Source organism: Macaca nemestrina, chromosome 18, assembly GCF_043159975.1.
Source record: "Macaca nemestrina isolate mMacNem1 chromosome 18, mMacNem.hap1, whole genome shotgun sequence".
Classification (NCBI taxonomy): Eukaryota; Metazoa; Chordata; class Mammalia; order Primates; family Cercopithecidae; genus Macaca; species Macaca nemestrina.
In genome coordinates, this window is record NC_092142.1 from 49,588,525 (window position 1) to 49,609,678 (window position 21,154).

The 21,154-nt window shown below is 48.6% G+C and overlaps 2 protein-coding genes across 4 annotated transcripts in view; one reads left to right on the forward strand and one right to left on the reverse strand.

The window, feature by feature from the left end:
- Positions 1-21,154, forward strand: part of LOC105492256 (nucleotide binding oligomerization domain containing 2) — a 70,727-nt gene that overhangs the window by 8,698 nt on the left and 40,875 nt on the right. The gene's annotated exons all lie outside the window — the stretch shown is intronic.
- LOC105492257 (sorting nexin 20) lies at positions 191-14,092 on the reverse strand. 2 transcript variants are annotated; one of them, XM_011759312.3, is made up of 4 exons: positions 13,743-14,092; positions 5,855-5,993; positions 4,235-4,386; positions 191-2,626 (listed from the first exon to the last, which is right to left on the reverse strand). In XM_011759312.3, exons 2-4 carry the CDS (start codon positions 5,982-5,984, stop codon positions 1,958-1,960), a joined length of 951 nt encoding a protein of 316 aa, XP_011757614.1. In that variant the 5' UTR covers positions 5,985-5,993; positions 13,743-14,092; the 3' UTR covers positions 191-1,957. The 2 variants fall into 2 exon arrangements, with proteins under 2 accessions (XP_011757614.1, XP_011757613.1); XM_011759311.2 differs by lacking the exon at positions 13,743-14,092 and adding an exon at positions 9,999-10,135.

Genomic DNA, 21,154 nt, shown 5'->3' on the forward strand with positions numbered 1-21,154 from the left:
CTGTACAACAGGTTTATTTGGTATTAATCCTTATATCAGGGGTCTAACTCTTTGGTTTTCCAGGTGTTTTTTTGCTGGAATACCGCATTAAACTGTCCATGTTGGGTATTTTTTCTTTCTTAGTAAACATTTGGTGCATCTTAGAGTTGACAGCATTTTAGATTTGAAGAAATAACTGACAAAATCACTATAATCTGTTCTGTCATTACAAATAGACTCGTAGCTCTTTAATTTTTCCATTTAACACTTTAATTTTCCATAGGCCTAGATTTTCAAGAAGTCCAATATCTCTCACTTGAAGTGTCTTTTCCCTAGAGTAGATTGGGAGATTTGAGGGATATCTGTCCAAACACAAGAAAGTCTGTTTCTAGTCTCCCATCAAGCCTGATGGGGCGTCTACAGTTGTTACCACAAGGTGTCGCTGTTGAACAGATTCTGGTGCAGTCTAGTGTATACTTGTCCAATTCTAGAGTGATCACTTGCTGGGCCAAGTCCCTCCCCTTAAGTGGTGCTGCACAATAAGGTTCCCAAATTACAGACTCTTTAATGCACCCTAATGAGCTCATCCAGGCAGTTTAGGTCTTCAGGGGCTTCCAGCCTCCAACATACATTGGGCCAAAACCAGACTGTACCACCAGCTCCAAGCCCTGTGTTGAATCTAGGTCATTGGTCCAGATGCCCCTTCATTCTGGGCCTGTGGTGTCCTTTCCAGACAGCAGACCTCAGTCAAGGGTATCCCAGTCCATCAGAGAGGTTCCAGGATCACAGATCCTCAAAAGGGGCAGTGTTGAGGATTCAGTCTCTTCTACACAGAAGCCCCATTAAGTATGTTGTATCAACTCCCCCCAGAGCTGTTTCTACATAACCCAGGGAAGCCATTCAGGAAACAGCTGCCTTATGAATGAAGATCCACCCCTAGACAGTGTGCTATGCCATCCCAGCCAGAAAAATTGTTGGCAACTTCCCTTGCCAAAAATGCCTTGTATCACAGAATCTTATGCCATTATTGCTTTCTGGCCCAGGGTCCTCCCACCCTTCAAAAGGATGGCATACAACTCCCACCGTGTGTGTGTGTGTAGAGGCTGTTCTTGAGGGCAGTAGGTGAGATTTGTTTTGCTTCATCAGGTCTACATGGTAAGGGGGAAGGGCTAGAATACTAGGATAGTATTAGGATAATGGATGGGAATATTTTAAAGCAATTCTGAGGTGGAAGGAACAGAGAGAAAAGCCTTGGAGCAGCTGGAGAGAACTGTCTTCAAGGAAATTCTAGCTTTGTCTAGAATGTGCGAGGTAAACTTCTCTTCCAGCTTCCCATGAAGACACTGGTGGGGTGGACACTGGTCTGGATGTTTTTGGCAGTTGGGTTTGTGTTTTGGAGATGAAGTGGCCCTGGCATCAAGGGGACGTGGCACACAAGCAGAGGCTTCCAAGGGGTCCCAGGAGCACCTCTGTCTGATACAGATGGGGAAATTGAGGACCAGAGGATGGGCTTGTTCAAAGTCACCCAGTGAGTTAGAGCCCCCAATGGCTTTTCCCATTAACAATGAACCCCAGGCCAGGGGTGGTGGCTCACACTTGTAACCCCAGTGTTTTGGGAAGCGGAGGCAGGAAGATCATTTAAGGTCAGAAGTTTGAGAGCAGCCTGGGCAACAGAGAGACCCTGTCTCTACAAAAAAAAAAAAAAAAAAAATTAAAAATTAGCCTGGTGTGGTGGCATGCACCTGTTTCCCAGCTACTTGGAAGGCTGAGGTGGGAGGATTGCTTGTGCCCAGGAGTTTGAGGCTGCAGTGAGACATAATTGAGCCACTGTACTTCAGACTGGGTGACAGAGCAAGACTGTCTCAAATAACAAAAAAGAAAAGGAAAAAGGAAAAAAGAAGAAGAAGAACCCCACACAGCCCACCATGAGCCATGGTGACCCCAAATCTCCAGCGTCCCTGCGGGGTCTTAGGCCGGCTCAGTGCAGGTATTCTCGCACGGTGAGCTCCTTCAGGGTGATGCCGCGGGGCGTGGGCCTCCGGAGCTGGCTCTCCTCCAGCCTCTCCTGCAGAGACACGAAGTCCTTGCCCAGCGTGTAGGCCAGGCGGACCATGGCGTCCAGCAGAGGCGCGTAGTAGCGATGGCCCTCCCTGGCCTGCAGGCGCTGCAGGGCCCTCTCTCCTGCCGCGAAGGCCTCGGCCGGGCGGTCGAGGTCGCGGTGGCACAGCAGCACGGCGCACAGGGCCGGGACGGCGGCCGCGGGGCAGTGGGCGGTGAGCTTCTCCTGCAGCGGCAGCACGCGCAGCAGCAGCTCCAGGGCGCGCGGGTACTGGCCGGCCCGCAGGCAGCCGAACGCCTCGCGCAGCTCCTGCCGCGTGAGGAAGTCCAGGAACTCCCGGGAACGGCGCACGCAGCGGATGGCGTAGAGCAGGCCCAGGTACTCCTGCAGGGCGCGTCGACGCTCGCAGATCATCTCCTCCGCGAAGTTCCCCGTCAGGTGCTTCCTGGGGAACTCCACGTCTTCGATCTCCTCCCTGAACGTCTTCAGCAGCGCTTTCTGGAGCTTTGCGAAGTCGGAATAGCGCCGTTCTAAGACGGCCTTGTTGTTGTCAAAGCTCCCAGTCTGGATGACGATGATTTGGTACACCTAGGGCGCAACCAGAGAGAGCCGTGGCCACCTCCTGGCGGGGGCTGCGGTGGACGCAGTACCCCGAGAGTAAAGTTAACCAGGCCGGTGTAAAGCATGCCCTGAAAACGGGCGATCCTTATATGCAATTCTGTTTATTAATTAACTAATTAATTAAATTTTAGAGACAGGGTCTCGCACTGTTACCCAGGCTGGAGTACAGTGATGCGATCATACCTCACTGCAACCTTGAGCTTCTGGGCTCAAGTGACCCGCTCACCTCAGCCTCCTGAGTAGCTAGCTGGGACTACAGGCACACCCACTACCCGGCTGATTTTTTTTTTTTTTTTTTAGAGATGGGGTCTGGCTGTGTTGCCCAGGCTGGTCTTGAACTCCTGGGCTCAAGCGATCCTCCTACCTGGGCTTCCCAAAGTGCTGGGATTACAGGCCTGAGCCACTGTGTTTTAAATTACTATTGACATCAGCTGAGTCAACCCTGGAACAACAACACAGCAAGGTGGGGACATCTGGGAAGGAAAAGGGCAGAGGGTCCTGCCCTGCAGGCTGCTGGGGTCGCTCTTGGCTTTACTTGCTAAAACTGGGCCTCCTTTTTCTGAACTGAGATGCTGTGTTTTCCAAATGTTTCACATTTGGGAGTTAGTTTTAGGTACAATATAACATCATTTAGGTACACTGGTGATGCCGTTATATGGTAAGAAAATCATCCCTTTTCAATTCTCTTTCAAGAGAATCCTGATTACAGGCAATTATATATTAAGGGCAATTATAACCCATGCATCTGACTCCAGAGCCAGATTGCATGGGTTATAATTACAGTCCCACCATGGTCTAGCTGTGTTGTTTTAGATGAGTAATTTAACCTCTCCGAGTCTCACTTTTCTCATTCATAAAACAAGGAGAGGCATAGTGCCTACCTCACCCGGTGAGGATTAAATGAGTTAATGTACTGAAACCACATGGAGCTGTGCCCAGCATGCCATTGGCATTCAATGGCAGCTTCGTTATTTATCCTGGTCCCAGGTAAGTGAAGGAGAAGGATGAAGTGTGGCTCTTAGGCAGTCTTTAACATCTCCTTAACACAAGCTAAAATTCCAGTCTAACAGGGAGAGCAGCCCCCAGGCGCAGGGCTTTCCTGAAGCCACAGTACCCAGCTAGAATTTAATAACAGCGCATAGCTTTCCTTGTATTGATTTTCCTTGTTTCGACTTTTCTAGTATGTTACTTTTTCTTTGTGCCATGTGATATTGGTTTTCCATTTAAGGTATTTCTCTTTGAAATAAATGTACTTTGTGTTTTTAAAAAGTGATCCAATTTAAAGAAAAAATAAGTAGTAATAATTATAATGGTTACAGGGATATGGCAAAATTGGTGAAGAAAGGACACAGGTGACCGACACCCGATAAGATGGGATTAAACTGGGCTATTTCCTTCTTGGGACCAAGAAGCATGACTTCCATGGTTCGAATCCTCACAGACCCTAGCAGGTGCTGAGCCTGAAGTGTGCTGACCCATTTCATAGTTGGGAAACCTGAGGCCCCACAAGACTTATTCAGGGCCGGGAAGGAAGCAGAGTGAGATAGGCTCCACCATTTCCCGATCTCTGCTTACCACAAACTTAGAGACTTTTCTCTCCTCGATGCGAGCTGAGGCGATCTCAAAGAGCAGTTTGACGTGCTTCCAGCGGCATTTCTCGTTCTGCCAGTACTGCTGGAGCTCCCGCGTGGTCATGCTGGAGTTGGAGCTCAGGCCACTATGCATGTCTGGAAGGACAACACCCTTAAGGATCTGCACCCTCTCAGTGCACTTTTGAGGCATGGCTTGGGGAGATGGCTGGGTCTATCTGAGATGGGATATCAGAACTCCTAAAGAGTACTGAATATCCCTCTCTCCCACTCCACCATTGATAGGCCCAATTGGGGCATCAGACAGACCTCTGTGCCCAGCCTGGCAGAATCCACCCTACCACTGACAATCTCAAATAGCCCATCACCCCCAAGTGGTTTCTTAGCTGTGGAATGTGGTGTGGGCATTTTGCATCGTCCACTTCTGGTCTGCAGATTGGCCATGGTGAAATCCCCGCTCTGGACAAGCAGAGACTGACTTGTGTGTTTCTGTGCTCCCTGCAGCCCTGACTTTGTGACTGTCGCCAGGACTCCTTGAGCACACATCAGTGGGCAGGGGAGGCAGCAATAAGGATGTTATGTTCCAGCGTCAGCGGGCTGGCCCTTCCTAACCTTCTCATCTAACTGCTCACATGCTAGGCTCTTCTTGGACGTGCACTCCTCTGCCTGGCATCCAACCCTCTATTTCCATGCCTGGAAAACGAACACAGTGTTTCTTAAACCCCACTTGAGCCCTGCGCCCCTCTGAGCTTCTTGAGAAGCGCAAATAATTGTGCATTTTATCGCAAAGGGCATGGTTCCCAGCCCTTTTCCAGTCTACCCTTCAAGACCAAGCCCCCACATCACTGCACATGCCCCTTGGCATTAGAGTAAGAGCCTCCCACCTTGTTCCTATAGTTTTTCATTTTATTTATTTGTTTTGCATGGCACATCTATTTTTCACTGATCTGTTTCTCTACCAAACCTCAGGACTAGTGCAGTGTTTGATTTGTTCCTGTTTCTGTTTCCCCAGTGCCCTGCATAGGGCCAGGAACAGAGCAGGTATTGAGTAGAGGACATCTTGAAGGATTGTAAGAAAAGATTTGTTCCAGGAGATGGCACTACAGCAGATGCTGTCCATGCCCCAGGCTGGACCATGCCCTCTTGGCACCTACTTTTCCAGAACATGCCACTGGCTTCCCTGAGGGCTTTCTAGGGCCATAGCAGCAGGCCCAGGAGCGTCCCTTCTCCTCTGCAGGGCGGGACTGGTAGATAACAGCCCGGCTTCCTCACCCCAGGATAGCACAACCCAGAGATATATTCCAGGGTCTCCCAGAAGACCCCCGCTAGGGTTGAGCCTCAGCCACTTATCATGCCTATCTGTTCACTGATGTCCTGCCCTGGCCTCTTGCCCTTTTCTGCCATTCCCATTCCCCTGCCGTGACTCCTAGGACCATCTCCCAGATAAACAGCTTGCACCAAATCTGTGTCTCAGTGTCTGCTTTGGGATAACCCAAGTTACAAGAGCTGCCCGGGCCTCTTGCTATATCCGCCAAAGTGACCCACATTTGTACTTTGAATGCCTTCAGACCTCTCCCCCAGACCGAGTCTCAAGCCTCAAGCCCACCTAAATGCCTGTCAGGTCCTGGGTGCGGGAGGTCAGGGCCAGCGGCTGGTGCTTCCTGCTGGGTCCTTGCTGTGCACTGTGTTATGGGTCCCTTCCAGCCAGGGCTCCCAGGGTGCTCTGGACTTGCCATGCTCCAAGCCTGCCAGAGGAACAAGAGAACAGTGAGTACCCACTCCAGTTGGGGTTCCCGGTGTCTCCTGGGGTGCCTAGGAGCTGTGTCATGCCCCCTCCTGGCAGTCAGAGGGAATGACAATGGCCCCACGGCTCAACCTTCCCCACTCTCCCAGCTGCCAGATCCCAGACCTGGGTCTGCCCCTTTGCTGGGCAGGTTACTCCAAGGCAGAGAAGACCCTTCACCTATTGTGATGATCCATGTATAATTGAGGTGATCCTTACGTATTGCTCAGAGTTTTAAATGAGATGATTTCTTTTTTTTTTTTTTTTTTTTTTTGAGACGGAGTCTTGCTCTGTCGCCCAGGCTGGAGCGCAGTGGCCGGATCTCAGCTCACTGCAAGCTCCGCCTCCCGGGTTCACGCCATTCTCCTGCCTCAGCCTCCCGAGTAGCTGGGACTACAGGCGCCCGCCACCTCGCCCGGCTAGTTTTTTTTTTGTATTTTTTAGTAGAGACGGGGTTTCACCGTGTCAGCCAGGATGGTCTCGATCTCCTGACCTCGTGATTCGCCCGTCTCGGCCTCCCAAAGTGCTGGGATTACAGGCTTGAGCCACCGCGCCCGGCCTTAAATGAGATGATTTCAAGCAAAAGTATTGGCTTTAGTGATTACTCGAGCGAAAGATGCTGGCTTGTGCAGACACTCACTTTTATGTTACACATGCGAATGAAGTCTCAGTGTTCAAGCTGAACACGGTGGCTCATGCCTGTAATCCCAGCACTTTGGGAGGCTGAGTTAGGAGGATCACTTGAGCCCAGGAATTTGAGACCAGCCTGGGCAATGTAGTGAGACTCCCGTCTCTAGAAAAAATTAACAAAAATTGTCCAGGATGCATGCCTGTGGCCCCAGCTACTTGGGAGGCTGAGACAGGAGGATCCCTTAAACCCAAGAGACTGGGGCTGCAGTGAGCTACGATGACGCCACTGCACTCCAGTCTGGATGACAGAACAAGACCATCTCAAAAAGAAAAAAAGAAAGCTCAGTGTTCAGAGCAGGTAGATACTGGTATGAATCTTCTATCGATCAATCAATCAATTATCTATCTATCAGCAAAATTAACTGATAGCTTATACCCACTTCATACCCACCTAGGTTCTTCACAGCCCCTAATCTAGTTTAATGCTCACAAAAGTCTATCATTACCACTACATAACAGATGAGAAAACTGAGGTCTAGCCCAAAGTCACGCAGCTGGTGAGTGTGCGCAACAAGCAAAGCTGAGTTTGTCTCCAGTGCTTGTGACGTGCTGGCGGTGCGCTTGACACCCAACACACACTCTCACGCTAACCTGACCACTGTCTGCACTCAGGACTGTTTGCTGCTCCCTTTTATGATAAGGGAACTGAGACTTAGCGTTGCCGAAGGTAAAGAGCTGGTGAGTGGTGGGCAGGATACAGACCCAGGCTGGGCTGACTTCAGAATTCTCTCCACGTTACTCAGGGAGGGAGAACAGGCAGCTGGGATCCGGTTTACATAATAACTCCGTCTGTGACCTGGATAAGTGGATGGGATGACCTGGTAGCTGGCAAGTGACTCAACTTCTCTGTGCTTCTGTTTCCCATAAATTGGGGATAATAACAGAACCCACGTTCGCAAGGCTGGGGTGAGGATTCAGTCAGGCAGACTCTGAAGCCTCAGTTCAGGGCCCTGTCCATTCCGGAGACTGTGTAGTACCCCCGCTCTTAGTGTCTGGTAAGTGCTAGATGTTTCCAGAAGTATTTGCGAATTAAATGACTAAATTAAGGTGGATTGGAATAGAATTACAAATGTTTGAGACAACTTAGAAAAAGGGACAATTAAAGCTAGGCTGGAGCGAGTAGGTGGTATACTGGTTAGGCATGGAAATTCAAGACAAGGAAGGTGCAAGTGACCTCACCTTTTTCTACTAGGACCTGAGGAAGCTGCTGGTGGAACACAGAGGTAGAGCTGGGACTTGAACTCTGGTCTGTTGGATTCTGTGCCCTTGATCTGAACCCCTGGGCTGACTACGGCCTAGAGAAAGATAGAGCCAATGCCTCCCTGGCACCCCCTGAGCACAGACGGGGGTGGAGGTCAAGCATGTCCCTGAGCACAGCCAGTGCCTGTCCCTTTCTCCAGGGATGAGAGCTCCTGGCCTGGGAGAGGGAAGGTCAGCTGGGGCCCAGAGTCTGCACTTCATGGGGAAGTGCTTGCTGTGTGGGTGAAAGGAACCCTGGGGCCTTCTCCATGTGGCTCTGCATAGCCGTCCAGTGGGAGGCCCTTAGGGACCCTTGATCCAACCTCACCTTTTACAGATGGGCAAACAGAGACACAGAACAGGGGCCTGGCTGGCCCAGGGCTGCACATTCTTGAGCATGCTGTCACGGGCACCTCTCGCTTGTCTCTTGTCCCTGTCAGGGAGTCAGGAGACATTGCCTTCCATCCTGACCAACTGTGTGTCCTTAAGCAAGTGCTTTAATATCTCTAGGCTTCTGTTTCCCCACCTGAAAAGTGTGGCTACAAGCCTCATCCTGTTGATAAGATGATGGATGACTAGGGATGGGTTTCCTACATTCTGGTAGGTGTCTAAGTGAGACAGCGGGTGGTCTATGTGATTCTTGGTGGCTGGGATTCTTGGGGGCCCAGGGCACTCTTATGCTCAGCACTTCTGTAAAGTGGGTGATGGTGAGTGCCCTTGGCCTCAGGGGCCCCAACCTTTGCAGACCTGTTTGCATGACCAGGCAGCTGGCTCCAGATGAGGAGCAGGGCACTATTGGCCCAGAGACCCTGTAAGACCCTAGAAATGATGCCTCAGCTTCACACTCCAGAAAAGACTGAGAAAGCTGATTATGAAACCAGGCCTTAGAATAAAAATCAAATTCAGCAGCCACAGTCAGCTCCTTTATAGTTGTCTCTTACAGGTTTCATTGGGAATCACCCATTTAAAGAGGAAGGGGAAGGAAAGAGTTGTGCACTGGTGTATCCGTGGGGTCTTGGGTAGCTTCCTATCCCTCTCCAGGCCTCAGTGTCCTCATCTGTGAAATGGGAAAGCAATCCCGTCGCTCTAAAAGCTCTCTGGGGACAGCCACATAGACGATTCCATGGCCCTTTCCTCCCCTCTCCTCACTCTCTGTAGCAAAGATTTCTTGACTTTATAACAAAATACTATAAATGTTGGTGCTGTTGGCCTGGAGGCCTGTAGTTGGCCCAGGGAACAGAGCAGCTTCCCAGTCCCCTCTACCTTCCCGCTCTGTGTGCATAGACAGTCATTCTCCTCCTCCTGTCCCCAGGTGTCCTGACCACCCCCCTCTCCAAAAGCTGACTGCCAAGTCCAGTCCTTCTTCTGCTGGGCACACAGAGGCCACACCATCTTTCTGAAGGCCTGCAGAGGACTTTTCATGGGGGACGAGCCTCTAGGGGGTGAAATAAAGCCCCTGGCCCACTCTGGGAGACAGGAGATCCCCGGACGTTGGATGTGTGGCTGCCTCTGTTGGGGAAAGGGTGGGTGCCCTCCAACAACTGGACGCTCACCTGAGAAGCCTTGCCAAAGCCAGGGGCTCCCAACCCAGTGTGCGTAAGAATCCCCTGGTGGGGTGGGGGTGGGATCCCAGGGGCTTGTTCAAAAGCAGGTTTCCTGGCTCCTAACACAGGAAAGTGTCATTGAACAGACCTGGATTCTGTATTTTCCACGAGTCCCCTAAAGCTATGCTGACGCAGGGATTCCCTGACACCGTTTTTTTTTTTTTTTTGAGAAACACGGGTGTGATGACTTATTCTCCAGGCCCAAGATGGGTCGTCCAAGCGCCTAGCATCTCAAAAGGAATGGAGGTGATGGAGGGTCCAGGAGCTGTCCCTTCCTCTGCCTCACTGCGCTAAGGAGAGCTCCAGACACAGTGGCTGTCACTAATCCTTTCCCCTCCCACCCTGCCCCCAACAGGTGCCAGGCAGGGTCCCAGGAGGAGGGGACTCAGGCCACAGCAGGCAGAGGACAGCTGAGTTTGGGATCAAATACTGACCTCCAGTCTCTGGGGCTGTGCGTGTCCAGGGGTCCGGGAGGAGTGTCACATGGCCCCTTCGAGCTCTTGGTTCTCAGCTCCGGCGACCAGCCGAGGGACTGACACTTTCTAAGTTCCCCGTTTGAAAACAGGAAACAGGCTGTGTGACCTGCTCCTGATCGCCCCAGCCTATTGGCTGGTGAAACATGGTATATTGAACTCAACTGACAGCCTGCCACCTCTTCTTCCGGGTAGCGCAGGGAACGGCAAGGCAGTGCAGGGCCAGCCCTGTGGGGTCTAACTCAGCCTCACTCTCCCTGCAGCCTTGCAGCGGTCTGGCTGTCCTTCAAATCCCCGTTGATCTCTGGCATTCAGGCATTAGCTCTCAGAGCCCTTTCACGTTCATTATTCTACTCTATGAGCTAAGCATGATGGGGACCGTCATGCCCCTTGAACAGATGGGAAAACCGAGGCTTGGGTCACAGAGCTGGTGGGACACAGAGCCAGTGACTGACATAGAAGAGCAGTGGCGTGGAATTACAGTTCCATCTGGCGCCTTTTCTCTGAGCAAAGCTGTATCCATCACCACCAACAGAAAGTACCAGGGAAGCGAAACCCCAGGGCAGTGGTGTGATTCATGGCCACCCATCTTTGTGACCTTGACAGCAAGAGAGGAAATCAGACAAAAAAAAAAAAGAACTTTGCTGGCTCTCCCAGAAGTTTACCACATGTTTTTTTCTGAGCCACGATTCCCTTCCCCTCCATGAGAAGTAGTCACAGTCTTGATTCAGATGGGGGTTACTACTTTGCTTTTCCTTAGAAATTTACCACCTATGAGATCCTCAAACAATTCAGTTTCATTTTACTAATTTGTGAATCTTATATAAATTGAGCCAAGCATACTGTGTGTATTCTCCAGTGCCTTGCTTCTTTCATGCAACATTTATGTGTTTAAGATTCACTGATGCATTTCTGGGTAGCTAGTTTTTTCATTTCCATTGTTGTGTTGCTACATTATTATTATTATTTATTTTACTTTAAGTTCTGGGATATGAGTGTAGAACGTGCAGGTTTGTTACATAGGTATATATGTGCCATGGTGGTTTGCTGCACCCATCAACCTGTCATCTAGGTTTTAAGCCCTGCATGCGTTAGGTATTTGTCCTAATGCTCTCCTTCCCCTTGGTCCCCATCCCCCGACAGGCCCCAGTGTGTGATGTTCCCCTCCCTGTGTCCATGTGTTCTCATTGTTCAACTCCCACTTCTGAGTGAGAACATGCGGTGTTTGGTTTTCTGTTGCTACATTATTTAAATACATTGCCATTTATCTTTTTTTGTCGTTACTGTCTTTTGATGCACACTTGGGGTGTCCCTAGGACGGCCATCATGATCAATGCCCCTGATGATATTCTTACACATTTCTCCAAGTCCGTGTACTTATCTGAGGTGAAATTGCTGGGTCTCAGAGTATGGATAGCTTCAACTGTGCTAGATTACGCCAAATATTTTCCAGAGTGACCGTGCCATTTTGTATTCTCACCAACAGTGTATGAGAATTCTGGGTGCTCCACCTTCTCACCTACACTTGATATGGTCATTATTCTTATTATCTTAGAGACGGGGTCTTACTCTATCACCCAGGCTGGAGTGCAGTGGTACCATCATAACTGACTGCAACCTAGAACTCCTGGGCTCAAATGATCCTCCCACCTCGGCCTCCTGAGTAGCTAAGACTACAGGTATGTCACCATGCTTGGCTAATAGATTTTTTTTTTTTTTTTGTAGAGATAGACCATGATGGCCACTACGTTGCCCAGGCTGGTCTTGAACTCCTGACCTCAAGCAATCCTTCTGCCTTGGGCTCCCAAAGCACTGAGATTACCAATGTGAGCCACTGTGCCTGGCCTGGTCAGTGTTTTTCAGTGTACCACCGCATTAATGTGCAGTGGTCTCTCATCATGGTTTTAAGTTGCATTTCCCTAAGGACCAATGATGTTGAGTATCTTTTCATGGGCTTATTTGCCGTCCTTATACCTTCTCCAGTGAAGTGTCTGTTCAAGGCCATTGCTCATTATTGACTGGATTATTTTTAATGGTTTGTAGGTGTTCTTTATGTATTCATTTGGGTTTATGTGCTTCTCAATATCTTTTTCCATCCTGCAGTTTGTATTTTGTACTCTCTTAATGGAGTTTTGTGATGAATAGAAGTTGCCAACTTTAAAGAACCATATTAGTGCTTTGATATGGTTGAATTTCGACTTTCCTAATTGCAACATGAAATTTAATGAAGCCCTCCTAGTACCAAAGCATTCTGCCTTGAGCCAGTGTCATCCTTGGAGGGCATGGAGATTTCTCCTGTATTTGCTTCTGCAACAACCTCATAGGCTTGTGAACCTCAAGAGGAGTTCAGATGAGCCAAACACTTAGAACAACACTGTTCTGTGCTGTACAAGTGCTGGCAGTTCTTATTATTCTAAAACCGTTATCGCTTGTCTTTTTCATTGGAGGCTCTATAATGTCCCTGTTTACCTATTGACCTTGCTTATTGACATGCCCTGCAATCCCACCTCTCTGCAGTGCCATCACTGTCATTAAGAACCTCCACATCTGCAAAGGTCTGTCTCTGGGCGGAGCTCATGAGGAGTGCCATGAATGCTGTGCCTCTGGCCTGCTAGCTGGGGCACCCCGTAAGTGCAGGGGCCATACCTCAGTCATCTCCGCCTCCCCCTGCCCAGCCGAGGGCCTGGTGGTGTGGCTCCCTGTGTCCAGTGAGGCTGGAATGCCCTGCGCCCTCTCCTCCCTGGGTTGTGCCCCGTAACGTTCCAGTTTTCTCGCCTACTCGCTGCCCAGGCCTGGAATCTGCGAGACACCAGAGTGGAATCTAAGCCCTTCTCTGCGGCCCTGTAGGCCTCTCACGCTGCAAAAGGCAACCACAGGGGGAAAATGTGTGGTTGCCGCTGCTTCCTCTTATGGGGAAAGGAGACGTTTCTTGGAAACCCCCTGATGGAGAGGGGCCTGGCCCACATAGGTAGGACCCGGCTGAACCAGAGTGACCGGAAGATGCCACGCATGGCCACCTGTTGGATGTTGCTTTTTCTCTGCAGCCAGAGGTCTCTGTGGTGGAGGCAGAAGACATGGGTAGTGTCTTAGCTTGGGCTGCTGTAGCAACACACCGCAGACTGGGTGGCCTACACAACAGACATCTCTTTCTTACAGTTTTGGAGGCTGGGAAGGCCGAGATCAACATGTTAACAGATTCAGTGTCTGGGGAGGGCTTGATTCCTGGTTTGCAGATGGTTGCCTTCTTGTTCTATTCTCACATGGCAGAAGGAGGGCTAGAGAGTGCTCAGGGATCTCTACCCTCATGGCCTAATTATCTCTTAAAGGCCTCACCTTTTTCGTTAGGATTTTGATATATGAACTATATGAACTTGGAGGGCACATATTCAGTTCATAACAGGCAGGCAAGGTCCCATCGTCATGCGGGGGACACGGAGTGGGCATCCTCCGTTGCAGTGCTGAAGCCAGATGGCGAGGAGGGTCACCACGAGGCACCAGCAGTGAGAAAGGGGAAATGCTAGTAGTGTCTCAGAACCTGATGCCTCTCCTAGAATTCAAAATCAGAGCACCTCTCCATCTCGCTTGGACCCTTCAGTGGCCTCCCACTGCATTCAGAGTAAATTCGAACTCTCTGCTGAGGCTTCCATGATCTGCCTCTTATCTGCCTTCCCGCTTGTCACTCGGTCCACTCCCAGTGTCACTTACCACACACCAGCCGACCCAGACTGCTCACTGCTGCTCAGACGTGCATTTGTCCTCACAGTTCCTTCAGCTGGAAATACCCTCCGCTTGGTTTTTCCATCTCTGGCTTTCTCGTCTCGTCTCGTCTCGTCTCGTCTCATCTCATCTCATGAAGCGGCAGCTTCATTGTCGCTTCTCCCTGCGGCCTTCACCTGACCCCTCTGTTGGGATCTGTCCTTGTTTTGCTTATTTGTATACTTGTGCATTTCCTGTCTCAAATGCCACAATGGCAGGGACTTTGTCTGTATCATCATCTGTGTCCCCGGCACCTAGCACAGCGCTTGCAGCATAGTGGGTGCTCAGTAAGCCATTGTACGCGTGAATGAATGACAGGGTGAATACAGAGAAGTGGTCACCCAGGCTGTGGCTTCAGCTCAGCCCTGACTCATTGTGTGATTCTGGGCAGGCCACCACCCTGATTTTTGGCTTTCCTAACTGCAACATGAAATTAAATGACGTCCTTTTACCACCAAAGCATTCTACATTGAGCAAACAATTGAGTACTAGAAGCTACCCCTCACTGCTGCTCTGGATGCCTGACATGCTTGGAACTGCAACACTGATACGCCTTCTTCGAGAAATTCAACAAGAGTGTATCAGTCCCAAGTGTGCCTCCCAGCGCTGGTACAGCAAACCACAACTGGCCAGGGTTTTTCACAGGTGACACAAAATTTGATCTTGTCAATCTTGTTTTTTGCAGCTGGATGTGCCCGTTTAGCCTTTTATTAAATTTCAAAGGTTCTCAATATTGCAGGATTTAAAAACTGGGGCTGCAGACAGGATGCACGCGGGGCACCACTCTGGTTGTATTGAGACATGGCAGGGTGGGGCTGGGTACAGGCGCATTTATTTCTACACCGCAGGCTGAGGGAGCTTCAGTCACCATTACTTAACTTCCTGGTCTTTGTCAACCTCAGGACTGTCAGAACTGGGAATTGTGTAAAGATTCATGGTTAAGATTAGGAGAAAGTCCAACTTTTCTGATCAGGAGAACATACACCTCCCATTCTTGGGACATCTGTTTGGGCAAAGGTGCTGATGAGCAGTTTGGGTGGGGTTAAGGGCTGTCAGGGCCATTGTAAATCATTTTAAGGTATATGCCTTGCACAGAGGACCTAAAAAAGGGCAGCAGTGGGCCGGGCATGGTGGCGGATCACGAGGTCAGGTGATCGAGACCATCCTGGCCAACATGGTGAAACCCTGTCTCTACTAAAAATGCAAAAATTAGCTGGGCATGGTGGCGCATGCCTGTAGTCCCGGCTGCTCAGGAGGCTGAGACAGGAGAATTGCTCGAATCCACGAGGTAGAGGTTGCAGTCAGCCAAGATCACACCACTGCACTCCAGCCTGGGCAACAGAGCGAGACTCCACCTAAAAAAAAAAAAAAAAGCAGCAGAGAGGCTAAAATCCAGCCCTGTCTCTTCTGTTCCAAGATGGCACTTGTGACTACGCAGATGAAGCTGGCACTTGTGTCTACACATTGGAAAAGAAGAATGATATGGTCTTCTGTGAGTTAATGAATAAAGGAGTGAGAAACTGATTTTCAAAGACAACACCCTTGGCCAACGGAACATTTTATGTTGCTGAAGTGGGGTTTGTAAGCTCGGGGCTAGAATGGCAGGGCTTGAGAACAGAGGGGTGATTCTAGAAGCAATATGGTGGAAGGGAAGGAGAGAGAGGAGGCACAGCAAGGAGTCTCAGGAGGAGGCTTAGGCAGAGGAGCTGGATTGTGTTTTTTGGGTGTCTGACCTTCCTGCCCCGTGTACTGATGAGCCTGGAACTGGGTTAGGACCTGAGGTGGGGAAATGACAACATGCTGGGTCTGTTCTTGAGGTGGGAATGGGGCAACCTCAGAGGCTGCCCAAGAGATGCAGGCATGTCGGGTTCCCAGGCTGGAGGCTGCTCTGTGGAGAGCTGCCTGCTCCAATGTGTCCTTCTCTCAAAGCATTGTCCCTCTGTCAATAAGTCACCCATGGATAGGGCGCAGTGGCTCATGCCTGTAATCCTAGCACTTTGGGAGGCTAAGGCAGGCAGATCACCTGAAGTCAAAGGTTTGAGACCAGTCCGGCCAACATGCTGAAACCTTGTCTCTACTAAAACTACAAAAATTAGCCGGGCGTGGTGGCACATGCCTGTAGTCCCAGCTACTTGGGAGGCTGAGACAGGAATCGTTTGAGCCCAGGGGGCGGAGGTTGCAGGGAGCCGAGATGGCGCCACTGCACTTCAGCCTGGGGGATAGAATGAGACTCCCCCCCACCCAAAAAAAAAAAAGTCACTCTGCAAACAGACTTGGGCCGAGCACTGGGCCAGAGGCTGAGGTCCAGCAACAAGGAAGTGGCAAGGAAGGGATACCCTGAACCCTCAGAGACTCATGGTCTGGTGAAACACAGGACGGACACATGGAACTTGGGCCAACAGCGGACGACCGTCTTGGCTGATGGCCAGCAGGAGGACAGGCAGGCTGATCTTTGCAACTGAGAGGACTGGGAGAGCCCATAGGGACTGTGGGGTCTGGAGAGCTTCCTTGCAGGAGGTGGGCATGGAAGGTCCAAATAAAAGTGGGTAGAGAAGGACGTGGACTTGACTCACAGTCCCACCATTCCATATCTGGGTCATCTTAGGAAATTCATGAACCTCTTGAAACCTCTGTTTCTTCATCTCAAAGATGGGGATGAGGAATGGAACCTATTCCATAGAGGTGTTGTGAGGGTACAGGGCGTGGCATATGGCAAGTGTTCAATAACATATTTACACTGTGGAGTACTCACTGTTTACCAGGCATCAAGTCCTAGTGTATGCATCCCTCATGACAAGATCTAAGTGGACTGTCATCCCCACTTAACTGTGAGGGAGACTGAGGTCAAGAGAAGTGAAATGACTGGCCAAGAGCATACAGCTGCTAAGGGGCAGGGCTGGGATTCAAATCCAGGTTCTCTGGGGCCAGAGTCCTTGCAGTTGCCACCTGTTGCCTCTGCCTGGGGCACAGAGTGAGCAGAAGCTCAGAGGTGGGAGTACTAAGAGCTGTGGGAAGTTGGTGGAGCTGGGGGTGCAGAGACGGGGGAGGCAAAGCCATTCCTGTCTTCATCCTTTTGGGCCAGCTTGTGGAAGGGTTTGGACTTCGGTGAGTGGGCAGGCTGCTTGGAGCAGAGGACCACCAGCGCAGAGACTGCAGCCCAGCATGAGGTCGGGTAACCATCACTGCCAGCAGCAGCAGCAGCCGGTCATGGGCTCAGCTCCTACCATCCAGGCCTGCTGATGGGGGCAGTCCTCACTCCTGGGGGAAGTGCTCAGGCACAGGCAGCTTCCCCGCCTCGGAGAATTTTAAATAACACAACCCAAGGATTTCTCTTCTCTGAGGCCCAGGGTATCCTGGAGGCATTTTCCCTCCGCCCCTTCTGAGTACTTCTTGGCTGGTGCCCAGGTCAGAGCACTCAAGGACCAAAATGTTCCCAGGGCATCCCAATTGCCTGTCTCGGCAGAGGGTCCTGCACACAGGGAGTTTTTAATCAATGTCCCTTAACTCATTGGAAAGTTTTAAAAAATTATTATTAAACAAGTCAATCATGCTTATTAGGAAATACAGGTTAGCACAGAAGAGTTTTAAAAGTCCATTTACAATCTGATCCTAACTTGTCTTTTAGATGTTTCAATGCATATATTCACACATATCTTTTACAGAATTTTTGTATAAAGTGTGAGGTAGTAGTCCAAATTCATTTCTTTTGCACGTGGATATTTAGTTTTCCCAGCACCATTTGTTAAAGAGATCATTTTTCCCCCTTAAATTATCTTGGCATCCTTGTTAAAAAACAACCTACTTTTTAAATTTAGCCTTATATTCTTTCTACACAAAGCATTTGGCAGCCCAACTGTTTTTCATTGAGATATAATTCACATACCATAAAACTCACCCTTTTAAGGTGTGTAATTCACTGGTTTTTAGTCCATTCACAAGGTTGTATAACCATCACCATGATCTAATTCCGGAATATTTTCATCATGCCAAAAAACCGAAACCAAACAAAACAAAAAGCAAACCTCACACCCACTAGCAGTCACTCCTCATTCCTCCCTCCTACCAGTTCCTGGCAACCATAAATCTACTTTCTGTCTTCACGGGTTTGCCTATTCTGGACATTGCATGTAAATGGACTTATACAATGTATGTCATTTTGTAACTTGCTTCTTTCACTTAGCATGTTTTCAAGGTTCATTTATGTTGTAGCATTTATCAGTGCTTTGTTTTTTTTTCACAACTGAATAATATTCCATTGCACAGATAGATCACATTTTCTTTATCCATTCATCAGCCAAGGGACATTTAGGTTGCTTCCACTGTTTCCTCTTATGAATAATGCTGCTATGAATGTTTGTGTACAGCGTATATATGCTTCAATTCTGTTGAGTATACCTAGGAGTAGAATTGCTGGATCATATGGTAACTCCATGTTTAACTTTATGAAGAATCAACAAATTATTTTCCACAGTGGCTTCACCATTTTACACTGTGACCACCAATGTATGAGGCTTCCAATTTCTTCACATTCTTTCCACACTTGTTTTCTGTCCTTTGGACTAAGGGCACCTTTGTGAGTGTAAAGTGGTATCTCATGGTGGCTTTGATTCACATTTCCCTAACAATTAATGATGTTGAGCATCTTTTCTTGTGCTTGTTGGCTACTTACGTATGTTCTCTGAACATTTTCAAATGCTTTGCTCATTTACAAAGTTGTGTCAGTCTTTTTTTACTGAGTTTCAGAAGTCCTTTATATATTCAGGATATGAGTTGTGACTATTTTCTCCCATTCCATTAGTTGTGTTTTTACTTTCTTGATCGTGCCTTTCAAAGCACAAAAGCTTGGAATTTTGATAAAGTCTAATTCATCTACTTTTTTCTTTGGTCATTTGTGCTTTAGATGTCAAATCTGAGAAATCATTGCTTCATCCAAGGTCACAAAGATTTTCACCTTTGTTTTCTTCTAAGATTTTTATATTTTAAATCTTGCATTTGGGACTTTGATCCATTTTGGGTTAATTTTTGTATAAGGCCTGAGGGAGGAGTCCAAATTCAGTTCTTGTGCATGTGGATATCTAGTTTTCCCAGCACCGTTTGTTAAAAAGACCATTTTTTCCTCTTGAATTATCTTGGCATCCTTGTTAAAAAAAAAGTCTGCTTTTTAAATTTAGCCTTGTATATTCTAGGCATTTTTCTATCTGATAAACATACTTATAGCATCTTTAAAAAATAAATATCTGTAGAAATACGACAAGCATAAAGGGAAATGTAAATATCATGTGTTTAACTTGGTCAGTTTCACAATGTATTTGCATCAATGCAACCACTATTCAGAGTAAAAATAGGAGATTACTGGCACCCTAGAAGTCCCCTTCACCCCTCCCTTAGTCACTACCTCCAACTTTCTCCCCAGTGATATAGCCTCTATCTTGGCTCCTACCACTGCAACGCAGTTTTGCCTGCTTTTGAACTTTATAGAAACGATACCATTCTGTATGTATGTTTTTGCACTCAGCCTCTTTCACCCAACATTATGTCTGTAAGGCTGCAGTTCTCGTGGGGGTACAGTGGTTCATTTATTTTCATTGGTTATTAGAATCACAGCATTATTTTTAGTATATTCACTTAACAAAGATTTTATTGCATGCCAGATCCTGTTCTAGGCCTTGGGAGAAGGCAAGGAACAAGGCAAAAAGTCCCTGTTCCCTTGGAGCTCGTGCTCTTTTGGGTGAGAGACCGACAACAAAGGCAATAAATACGTGGAATATATAATGTGTTGTGTGCAGATAAGTGCTATGGAGAAAAATACAAAGTAAAGCAGGAGAAGGGACTGGGGGGTGTTGCAGCTGTACGCAGAATAGTTAGGGAAGGCCTTGCTGAGAAAGTCATATGGAAGCAAAGACCCAAAGGAGAGGAAGGAGGGAGCCATGGAAATTTCTAAAGAAAGAGCATTCCAGGCACAGCAAAAGGCAAAGGCCTGAGTGTAACTGCAGGCTTGGCATATTTGAGGAACAGCCAGGAGATCAGTGTGGCTGGAGCAGAGTAAGAGGAGAGTGTAAGGAGCGGGGCAGAGAGGGTGCCAGGGGCCAAACAGCAATTGAAAGGACCTTGGCTTTTACTTTGGGACGGGAGTCATCAACAGGAGTTTCAGCAGAGGAGTGATATAATTTGACTTCAAACAAAAAACAAGCAAAAAACTCACTCTGGCTGTTGGACTGAAGAAGGGCTGTAGTTGGAGGCGTGGAGAGTGGCCAGGAGCTCCTGCTATCACCGAGGTGAGAGATGATGGAGATGTGGACCCAGGTGGTAATGGTGCATATGGAAAAGATGGGCTGCATCTTGGAAATATTTGAAGGCCAAGTTGAAAAATTTGCTCCCAAATTGGATAGTGGGGTTGAGAGAAGATGGGTCGGGTTGAGTGTTCTAGGTTCAGATGTTCCGTCAGTTTTCTTAATTACTTTTCTGTTACTGGGCATTAGGGAGATTTCCAGCTTCTCACTGCTTTAGGCAAGATGGTGGTGAATATCCTCGTAGATGGATCTGTGCACTGCCCAGAATGAGTTTTCTAGGGTAGATTCAGTCCTTCTAATGCAGCATTTTCCAATGTTGGCTGACTGTGCACCACCTGTACAGGTATTTACTTGAAAGCGGTGGGGGGTAGCGGTTACAGCATTAATTTGTGTCAGAGGCCTGGGGCAAATCCCACCTTTGGGGCAAATCCCCATCTCTGATGCCAGAGGAAAGGGGGCATCTTGAGTCTGGGGAGGCCCCTCGCAGGAGTGAGAAGTCCTGAGGAGCCCGGGCTCAGGTCTCAGAGAGGTCACTCTTTTTTGAGTTCCTCCCTCTCTGTGGGACTCAGTTTCCCCATCTTCACCCTGCCAGTGAGTGGGTGGGTGTAAGTGAGCGAGTCTGCCTGGAGGATCCTACTGCTGCTCTCTGCACCTCTTAGGGGTATCTCCTGCCTCTTCCTTCTCCCTTGGTGGGTGTGAGATCCAAGTTCAAATTTGTACCGCAGTTTCTGCATCTATAAGTTAGAGGCAATAATAGTCAATACCCTAGAGGTGGAAGTAACTGAGTTACTGTATGTAAAGATTAGCACTTGGTAAGCACTTTCTAGATGCCAGTTATTTTCATTAGTTTAAAAAATTGACTTCACATTTTTTTAAAAAAACAAATATAAGAGTTTTAAAAGGGGCATTTATATTAACACGTTAAATGGAAAACCGGTGTCATCGGCTCCAGAGAACAGAAGAATGTAAAATAAAATTGTTTAATGGAAACAAAAACAATGCTATTAAAGTTAATTAGATAGTTTCAGAGCCAAGTAGCCTAGGCAGTGCTAGAGAGGTACTCCAGCCCTA

Excerpts from the sequence above, each read along its gene's own strand:
- LOC105492257 (XM_011759312.3), bottom strand. The coding sequence starts at position 5,984 with ATGGCAAGTCCAGAGCACCCTGGGAGCCCTGGCTGGAAGGGACCCATA. Across the intron at positions 4,387-5,854 it reads AGGACCTGACAGGCATTTAG|ACATGCATAGTGGCCTGAGC; the intron begins GTGGGCTTGAGG and ends TTGTCCTTCCAG. Across the intron at positions 2,627-4,234 it reads GAAAAGTCTCTAAGTTTGTG|GTGTACCAAATCATCGTCAT; the intron begins GTAAGCAGAGAT and ends GTTGCGCCCTAG.